General features: G+C 50.7%; 1 protein-coding gene across 1 annotated transcript; it reads right to left on the bottom strand.

Annotated features, from left to right (window-relative positions):
- Positions 1–4,020: 4,020 nt before the first annotated feature.
- Positions 4,021–9,057, bottom strand: HES2 (hes family bHLH transcription factor 2). The gene is made up of 4 exons (XM_061601345.1): positions 8,938–9,057; positions 8,736–8,831; positions 6,558–6,654; positions 4,021–5,227 (listed from the first exon to the last, which is right to left on the bottom strand). Exons 1-4 carry the CDS (start codon positions 9,028–9,030, stop codon positions 4,962–4,964), a joined length of 552 nt encoding a protein of 183 aa, XP_061457329.1. The 5' UTR covers positions 9,031–9,057; the 3' UTR covers positions 4,021–4,961.
- Positions 9,058–10,481: the final 1,424 nt, after the last annotated feature.

Below are 10,481 nucleotides of genomic sequence, written 5' to 3'. Positions count from 1 at the left end.
GTCTGCGTGTGCGCGGTGAGGGGGGAAGCATCACCCCCTCCTCTTCTGAAGTTTCCGATTCCAGGATGGGGGATAGGGGAGGGGCTGATGGTAAACTGCCTCCCCGCTTTTCGGCTGTGAGCAGCCCTCCCTCTTCCCCCTCTTGCTCTGAGCCTGAAAGAGGGGGAGGCGTGAGAATGTCCAGGGAGGGCTCAGGCTCCCCGTTGCTAAGTGACCTTATCACTGGCAGTTCCTCTGTTTCGTCTTCGCTCCAAAGGGGGGAAGTTCCTCCCCCTTCCCTCTGCCATCCATCCGAATACTCTTCTCCCAACTCTCTGGGATCCAGCTCCCCGGGATTGGGACCCCAGCTCTGCCTTCCAACACCAGTTGCCTGATCTCTGTGAAATCAGGGTGCAGATGTTGGCTAATAGCCACTGATAGAGCTGTCCTCCATGAATTTGCCCTATCCTCTCCTGCCATTGTACTTGGGTTTTTTTTTTTCCCATGGCCTGGAACTTGACTGGCATTTCTGTCTCTGTTGGAGTTGTGGTGGTGGTGGTTTTTGGCCAGTCATCAACAGTCAATCAGCTTGTTTTAAGCAACAAGGAAGGAGCTTTCAATGGGAGGGAATGTCTGGCTAGAGGCTCCCAGGCTTGTCAGTCATCACCAGGCAGCTGCTTCCAAATCTCATGACTACTGATCCAGCACTTTCACGATGCCTGCAGGTGCATTCAGGGCTCCTGGCCTGGAATCTTTTCTCTTTACCAAGATAGGGTGCGGGTATCAGCTAGTTTCAAAAGCAACCACAACTATCACAACCTTGTCCTATCTGACAAATATTTTGGACTGGTTCGTGGACGTGTCTTCTCTGTGGTTGACAACTGCAGGCCACAGTGACAGTGAGCAGCGGCCAGCCTTGAGAAACTACAGCTTCTTCATGCCCCTGTGAAGTGAGCTAACTGGCTGAGCGAATGCTGCTTGAAACTGGCATGTGCTGCCCGAAGCAGGTGCTGAATCTGGTCTCGTGCTCCACTCTCAGTGCTGAGCCTCTCAGAACCGGCACTGGATCTGACTCACTGCAATGTCCCTTTAATGCAAGCAGAGGTAGTCTGGACACTCACTCCATGGGCCGTCACCTTGCAGTGGTGAGTGGGCTTGCGTGTTCCAATGAACCCTGTGAGCGATGCCGTCGGGAGTCATGTACTCCCAGCAGGGTCACCCCTGGCGGTAAGGTCAAGGGAGAGGAACCAGACAAAGAACGATCCAAGAATGTCCTCAATGGCAGAACAGGCGGAGGATAACAATGTGTACGTTACAACGGCTGTGAAGGCGGATGAAGGCTGCAGCAGATAAAGGACTTCCAATCGTCGTCGTATCCATGCCATTGGATCAAAGCCCTTTTCTGTCAAGATTGTGTGTTGATTGTTGTGCTCCAATCTCCCCACATAAAACAAATTTTCTTGGAAAACAATCTTACTCGGCCACGCATGATTGCCAGTGAGTGAGTCTGGACAACGAGGAACACAGGAACGTGCCTTAGATTGAGCCAGATCCTTGGTCCATCCAGCTCAGTATTGCTGACACTGACTGGCAGCAGCTCACCATGGATTCAGACAGGGAACATTCCCAGCCCCCCCCCCGAGATGCTGTTTGGGATTGAACCTGGGACTTTCTTCATGCAAAGCATGTACTCTAACCACTGAGCCAGTGACTGTCCTTTCCCTCCTGGTCATTATCCTGCCCCTCTTATAACTGCCTGATAATGGGCATGGCCCACTTTTGCACATCCTCACAGAGATATCTCGGGTTCCCACCCTTTGACTTTCACGCGTGTAACTTCTCACAGACTCCAGACTTCTGTTAGCTGAGGCATACTTTTTGAAAGGTTAAAATGAAGGCGTGATTCATTTTTACATCCCGAAAGGTTGACTTCTAGAATGTGCTACTGGCCAGCAGAGAAGTAGCACCCTTTCCCGAAGGGCATCTGTGTAAGTCCCTGTTCTTGATTGAAAGGGCGCAAGCCGAGATCAGGGATTCAGGCAGAGGCACAAAACCCAGCTCATTCTGCTGCATCTCTGTCAGATTAATTGATCCAAACCAGCATTCCTTTCCTCAGCCTGGTTCTATAAACACATGGGGCAGAGATATCAGGCATCAGCATAGGCAAACCGGGAGGAATCAATGCCAGAACAGAGAATCATGCAGAGATGTGGCAGACAGCCTCTCTTGTGAATGGATACAGACCCACTCAAAATGGTGGCCCGAGCTCTAAATTGGATCCAGTTTTAATTTATTTAACAAAATGGGATGGGAGTGTGCCCAGCCTTAAGCACTTCCCTTAGGAGGTGGTGTAAAGGTCCAGCACAGTGCAGCCGTGGCGTGTGGACTCTGTCACTGAGAAGATCATTGCAGGTCCCTTCTCTGCCACCCACGCCCCACATAGATATGTGGCTGGCTATACACTTCAAAGCAGCACGAACGTGCACGATGGGGACAAGACCAGGCATAGCTCTGGTAGCGGCAGCACCTAGGCAATACCAGATGTGGTTGCTGGGACCTGTCTGGGCAAGACCTGCAAAGCCTGGGTGGAGGGATGGCTGCCCAGCACAGCAGCTCAGGTGTGGATGACAAAGGGGTTGTGTTCTTTCTGCCCCCATGCCACTCCTTTTCCACCTTGGACTGGACCCAGAGTAAAAGGAAGGGCTGGTTGCCCTCAGAGAAGAGCTCCCTATAGCAGACACAGGGGGAGATGGTGCGCCAAGAAGCTTAAGAGCAATGGATTGCAAGCCTCGCTGTTCAACGCCCAGCCCAGCCATGGATTCACTGGATGGCCTCCTCCGCCTGGTGCCTTCCAGATGTTTTGGTCCACAACTCTCATCACTCCCAGCCAGAATGGGTGTATGATCCTGGGGCTGATAGGAGTTGCCATCTAAACATCTAGAGGGCACCAGGTTGGGAAAGGCTAGTCTAGTCTATACGGTTCTTTCTCTCTCTCACACACACACACCCAATATGGGGTCATTGGCCTGCCTTAACATAAGGTCTGCTGAAATTATAATGGCCCACATTACAGGGTTGTTGTGTAAGCGCTGCAGAAGTAATGTGTGTGAAGTAATGTCTGCAGAAGTAATGTGAATTTACTGCATAGTTAAGTGTTCCTTTTTAAATGTTCTAGACAAATCCATATGAGAATCCATCAACAGGAGCTTTTAATTGTGATAACTAAATGAAACCTCCAGGACCAGAGGCAGTGTACCTGAATTTATTTGTTTATTTATATCCCATCCTTCCTCCTGAATGATCCCAAGGCAGCAAACCTAAACTTCCAACTTCCAATAAGCCACATTAGCATGGCCAATGGGTGATCTGGGTTAGAGTCCAACGAAGTGTGGAGAGAACACATGGGTCCCCCATCACCATTCTAAAATGTACCCCAACTGAGGAATCAATGGGTATAAAGCCTTACATGGCTTGGGTCCACAATAGCTGATGGAACGTCTCTCCTGACATGAACCCACCTGTACATCAAAGGTCCTTCTCGGGGGGCCTACTCTGAGGGAAGCTCAGAGGCTGGCAACAAGGGAGGGGGCCTTCTCAGTGGTGGCCCCCAAATTATGGAATGATCTCCCTGACGAAGTGTGCCTGGCACCAACACTGTTATCTTTTTGGTGCCAGGTCAAGACTTTCCTCTTCTCCCAGGCATTTTTTAAACAGCATTTGAATAGTATGTGTTTTTAACTTGCCTGTCGGTTTTTATGGGTTTTAATTTGGTATGGTTTAAATCTGTATACTTGTTTTTAATGTTTTAACTGTTGTAAACTGCCCAGAGAGCTTCGGCTATGAAGCAGTATATAAATGCAATAAATAAATAATTGTGTCCCCAGCTAGACCTACTCAGAGTAGACGCATTGTAGTTAATGGACACAGGTTCATTCATTTCAATGGGTCTTCTGTGAGTAGGACTTAACTGGCTATAGCCCTAGGTTTGGTAAAGTTGACAAAATGACATGATGCTGTTATTTTTTATACCAATCATGACGTTTTATTGTGTATCAAATTCACTCATATACACAGGTTTAAAGTGCTGTCCGGTCTTTGGCTCAAGCCATGCCGGATTTGTTCAAGTCACAGACCAGGAAAATAAGAATGTTCAACAACCCACGGGGTTTACTGGCCTTCAGTCCCCCTCCTATTGTGGCTACAAAGCCTGTGGAAGGAAGGGAGATTTCTGGCAGAGAGACAGAGACCCAGAGCCTTCGCACGAGACAGCAGTTTCCCCCAGGCAACTGCGATGGCTGACTATGAATTAAAATGAAGGCACATGCCTCTGTTACACATACACTTTTAGAGCACAGAGTAAGAAATTACCTGCCCTCAGAGGAGTCCCTCTCCTGTGTTTATGCATGAGTCACTGTTCTGAGTGTTCCTTCTAAATGGAAGGGCATGATCCCAGATTATCTAACAGAGAAACCTAGAAAGCTCCCTTATGCCAAGTCAGACCATTGTTCCATCTAGCTCAGAACTGTCTGCACTGACTGGCAGTCACTCTCCAGGATTTCAGAGAGGGGACACGCCCAGCCCTCCCTGGAGATGCTCCCTGGGACCTCCTTCATGCAAAGCCCCTCCCTAAGTAAGAAAAGGAACATAGATAGCTGCTGTGCAGAGACACAACAGGCAGCCTCATCTGAGAGCTGGTAATTCAACTGTGTCCGGAGTGACTGGATGATCTAACCACACCAAAATTCAGAGATTAAGCAGAAGTGTTTACACTCAACTGAGGCTGGTTAGAAAGCCAGAGCAGTAAATCATTCTGAGAGACAGCAAGCAGCCTCTTCTGTAGGTGGATATTTCTCACGGGCACATTAGCAATTCTCTCACAGCTTAGGGCTCTCCTTTTGTGACACCCTGTTTGGAAACTGCTGCCGTACATACAAATAAAGAGAATGCAGGGCTCCCTGTTCAAGTCAGGAAGTTCTGTGGCTCTACCAAGGTCTCCAGAGCGGTGGTGGTGGAGACAAGGCTTCCTGGGCCCTTCTGGGCGGGCACAGGGGCATCACCCAGTGTTGTGCGTGGGACAAGTCCTCTGGGTTGGCGCAGTCCCGAAGGCATCTGTGCTGTCCGCTGGCCTGCTGAAGATGGCCCAGGAGGTTGCTGCAGGTGTCTCGGCTCAGGAGGTTGTACTTAGGCAAGAGGGCAGAGAGGCGGGACAGGCAGGCATGATAGCCATCGCAAAAACTGTCAGCAGAACCTGTGGGGGACAGAGATCTGGGTTACCAACCAGCTACAGAATGTCTTCCCTCCCCCCCCCCCCCCGGCCAAGAGCAGAGTACTAAAGATTTGAGGCAAATTCTGCAAAGAAGCAACACTTTGGCTGAGCACTGCGACACTCTGCTGCTAGTGTGGAGGAGGGCGAAAAGCACATGGCATGCAGGCATCAGAGTGCACGCTAAGTTGTAGGCCTACACATTACAGAGGACGAGGGAGGAACTTTGACCGCACCTTCCCATTGTTTTGGACTACAACTCCCATCAGCCCCATGCCAGCACAACCATGCTGGCTTGGGTTGATGGGAGTTGTAGCCAAAAACATCTGGAGCACACTGGATTGGAGAGGCTGTTTTGCTGAGTCTGTGATTCTTATGTCACTCAAATCGCTCTCTGCATTTTTATTTTCGTTTTTTAAAATTCAAATGCAAAACCTACACCAGGAAGGGGGGAACCAGTGGTTCTCCAGAAGTTGCTCTCACCATCCCTGACCACTGACCATGTGACCGGGGCTGATGGAAGTTGGGGTTCAACAGCATCTGGAGACACACACCCCCAGCATGCATTATCTCTGGAATGGGCACTCGCTTTAAAACTACATTACTTCTGCCTTTGAATCAGCACTGATGTCGGACTGAAATGTGTTCCTTGGGAAACTACATTTATTTGCATTGATGAGATGGCTCATAAAATAAGTTTGCTCAGTGTCATACAAAATGGAACAAGACAAATTTTATACCAACTAAAAACATAGCAAGAAACCCACACTACATCAAAATTCACAATAAGCTTAAGAGACAACCCCACATAAGCACCATTTTTTTTAAAAAAAAAATCAAAATAGCACAGAACTAAAACAGCTTATAAAATACATACACTCTCAGCCTTCCCAGCATCATTTAAACTGGAGGTGCCATGGACTGGACCTGGGGGCTTTTGCGTGCTCTGGCATCGCGCTTGCAGCCTCTCACCCAAGATCATTGTCCTGGGAGCATTTTAGCCCTCATGTATTCCTCTTGGAGTCGAAGCTCCATCAAACTCCTCTTCTCTGCCAGTCACTCGTGGCTGGTTCACACGAGCTTGTTCCTTGCTCAGTGGCCACTGCATGGAGCTATTGTTATGTGCAAGGGCGTTGCTAGAGAGTGGCCCAGAGGGGCCACCTGGTCTTGTGCACTGGGCCTCAGATCCCTTGCCACTGCCAACCCTTTAAAAAAGCAAGGTCCATTCACACATTCGCCAGCCAGCTATCAAGCGCTGGATAGTCCCTGAGAAGGTATGGAGGGATTTGTGTAGGTGTCATGGCCTGTCACTCACCAGGGACTGAAGAGCAGGAGGGGGCTGGAAGCTCCTGGAGGAACTGCACAGTCATCTCTAAGATATCCGCCTTCTCCAGCTTGGAATAGCGAGAACTCTGGAAAGGAAGGAAAATGCGTTTGTTTTAGGATTCTCACAAGAAAGCAACGGCACAGAGGGCGTTGCAAGAGCATATGGACAAAGAAAGGTGTCCCGGGGAAGGGTGCAAATCATGGGCATGGAGAGAGATGAGAAAGGACTCTGTGGTGAGGGAGGTTGCTACGGGCAGAGGATCCCGACTGGTCAGCAAGGAGAACGGTGGGCCATCCAGGGAGGCTAGGTGAAGGGGGCAGGGAGCCAGGAAGTGGCCTGGGGCCACAGAGAGATTGAGATAACAGCAGGTCCAAACAGAAGGAAGCCCTTTTTGTGTGTGTAACACTGTGGGACCCCCAAATGTTGCTGGATACCAGACTCCCATCATCCCTGACCATTGGCCCTACTGGCTGGAGGGGATGGGAGCTGGAGTCCCATCTGGAGGGCCACAGGATCCTCATCCCTGACTTAATGCAACAGCAGCCACAGGTTAGGGCAAATCCATGCAGGGATTGTTGGACGTGGGGCAAGAACAACTCCTGTTTTGTTCATGTTCCAGAAGGGACATAGAGTGAGGGTCCTCCAGATGGCTAGGCTTGGCTACCTTTACCTGGGATGCTCTGACTGAGTTCCTTCTGTTGCAGACTGATATGCCCAGGGAAGCTTATCTGCCCCTCCTCATTCTGCCCTTCCTTCTTCGACTGTCTGAGGAGACAACTTTGTCTCTGCTCTCTCCCTCCTGAGCCATGAGGGCAACTCACACATCTCGGTGTTGCACCTCCAACTTAGTTAGTTAGAACTAGCCCTGCCTTTCTACCTACTATGTATTTCTATAAAGTAGCTTTTCTTATTTTACTAAGTCTTAAGTCTCAGTGATCTCAATGCAGGGTAAAAGCCTGCCACTTAGGTAAACACACACACTGGCACACGCGCAGCTCACACCATTGACCATCTCTGCACATATATACAAATTTCCATAACAGGAATGGTGCTGAAGGCAAACATACTGAGCCTCCTTTGTAGAAGCAGTGTACCTCTGAATACAAGCGAGAGCTCATCCGAGGCATTTGGCTAGCCCACGATGGGGAACCTGGTGCCTTCCAAATGTAGGCACACTGAGCATGGCCACTGGCCAGAACATGAAGAGCCTGCAGGATCAGGCCAAAGGGGGCTCATCTGGTCCAGCATCCTGTTCTCACAGTAGCCAACAAAATGCCTCTGGGAAGCTTGCAAGCAGGACCTGGGTGCAACAACAACACTCTCCCCACCTGCGATTCCAATAGTACTCAGAGGCATCCCCCTCTGACACTGGAGGAAGAGCATAGCCAGTGTGGCCACTGAGAGCCTTCTCCTCCATGAATGGGTCTCATCCTCTTTTAACGCCATCCGAGTTGGTGGCCGTCACTGACTCCTGTGGGACCAAATCCCATCGTTGAATTCATTCATTCTTTTGTCTGTCCTGAATCTTCCAGCATTCAGTTCCATTTGGTTGTCCCTGAGTTCTACTATTATGGGAGAAAACCTTTTCTCTGTCCACTCTCTCGATGCCATGCATAACTTTAGACACTTCTATCACCTCGCCTCTGACTTGCCTAAAAAGCCTCAAATGCTGCCACCTTTCCTCACAGGGGAGTCGCTCCAACCCCTTGGTCATTCTGGTTGCCCTTTTCTGAGCCTTTCCAGCTCTACGGTATCCATTTTGAGGTGAGGCAACCAAAACAGCACACAGTATTCCAAATACAGTTATAGCATAGATTTATATAACGGCATTATTATAGGGGCAGTTTTATTTTCAATACCTAATGATTCCTAGCATGGAATTTGCCTCTTTTTGTTTTTCCAGCTGCTGCACCCTGGGCCAAGGACGATGGAAACGTAAGTCTCACAACACCTGGAGGGCGCCACGTTGGCTACCCCTGCACTAGGCGGATCTTTGGCCCGATGATCCTGCAAGGCGATTCTTATTTGATGCTAGACGTTTTCTAGCCCTCGCTAAGAGAGGACAGGACGGGCAGCCTGCAAAGGCGCGCCGGCATTCCCTTTGGCTGTTCTCCGCGTCCTGCAGGGAAAACGGGGGCGAGCGCCCTTCCCGGGGAAGCCACTTACGTCTTTGCCGACGAGGGGCAAGATGAGGGTCTTGAGCTGGTTGAGGCTGTCGTTGATGCGCGCCCGACGGCGCTTCTCCATCAGAGGCTTGAGGCTCTGCGGGGAACAAGCGAGTCAGCGCCCAGCTGGGACACGAGGCAAGGGAGCTTGGGGAGGGAGGGAAAGGGGGAGGGGGGCGCCCCAGTGCCCCTCTGGCGCTCACCTTACGCAGCTCGGGGGCTTCCCCCGTTTTCTTGGCAGGACCCATCTTGGGGAAGTCCCTCCTCGACGGCTCTTGGGCGCGGAGCGGCGACATGGAGCGAAGAGGCGGCGGAGCCCAGACCGAGGGAGGCAGGGAGCCAGCGAACCAGCCAGGAGGCAGACTCCGCTCTCCCCGCCCGCCGAGTAGCTTTTATGCCGCAGGCCGCCCCGTCGCGCCCCGCCCAGCCGCTGTGGCTCCTGCCAACGCGTCGCAGGGGGACGCCCCGGCTCCGCGCACCGATTCCCAGCCCATCTGCTCCTGAAGAGGCAGGCTCGGCTGCCGCCCCCTTTTGCCTCCCCCCCAGTTCCCGCCTTATGCCCCAGTAGGGTTAGGAAAGGCCCCTCGGGTTGACGTTGGCAAAGCGTGCTAGGTGGGAGGAGGGAAGAAGGCATCTACTGACACCAGTCGGGGGCACATTTCCATCATCATCATCATCGTCGTCGTCATTATTATTATTATTATTATTATTATTATTATTATTATTATTATTATTATTATTATTATTATTATTTACATCTTGTAAAGAGCCCACACATGCGTGCACATTCCTGAAGCACCCTTTCCATGCTCTTTGTCAAAAGTGGAGGGCAGATTTTGCTTCTCAGTAGCAGTGCCCCCCACCGAACCCATAGAAGTGAGTGGCAAGCATTTTCTCATATCAAGGATGGGAAAACCCTCCCCCCCCAAGTTATTGGATTCCACCTCCCATCAGCACCAGCTGGAATGGCCAATGTCAGGATGATGGGAGTTGGTGCCCTGCCACATCTGGAGGACCACAGGAGGGCCCTCATCCCTCGTTTATATGCCAGAAGGCAAAGGGGGCACCTGAGGATGCCACTGAGGTGGGTGTCTGCCCTTGGCAACCCTCCCTTCATAAGAAGCATGCTTGCTCTGCACTGTGGAGCCCCATCCTGTCTTAGACCTTCTGAAGGGCCGTGGGTATGGATTAGACCAAAAGCCCATCTAGTCTGGCATCCCATTTTTCACAGTGGCCAGCTAGATGCCTCTAGGAAGCCCCACCAGTGGACATGAGGGCAAGGGCCTTCTTTCTGGTACTTAGTTCCCCTATTGCCTCTGAACCTGGGAGTTTCATAGGGCTAATAGCCACTGACAGAGCGATTGTCCACAAATTTGTCTAGTCCCCATTTAAAGCAAACCAAGCCACTGGCCGTCACCACCTCTTGTGGCTGTGGATTCCATGGATTAACTGTGGAAGAAGGATGTGAGAAGAAAGGCATCCTTTTATCCTTCCTGAATCCCTGGAGAGTCACTTCCATTAGAACACCCAAATTCTAGTATTATGAAAGGGGGGAAAACACTCTCCTCTGCTCAGTCTCTCCACACTTAGGGGTCCTGAGGCCCTTCCAGACTGGTGGGATTTTGTTTGTTTTGCAGGTCTATTCGGCAACACTTTGTTGCAGATTAGCGAAATTGGGAATGGAGCGTCTGAGTGAGCCTTTCTATGACTGTATTTGAATCTTTGCTAAAGATCACACCTTCCCTGG

The sequence above is a fragment of the Rhineura floridana genome, chromosome 18 (assembly GCF_030035675.1).
Source record: "Rhineura floridana isolate rRhiFlo1 chromosome 18, rRhiFlo1.hap2, whole genome shotgun sequence".
Classification (NCBI taxonomy): domain Eukaryota; kingdom Metazoa; phylum Chordata; class Lepidosauria; order Squamata; family Rhineuridae; genus Rhineura; species Rhineura floridana.
Note: the sequence above shows the minus strand (reverse complement) of the source record. Positions and strands in the feature narration are given on the sequence as shown.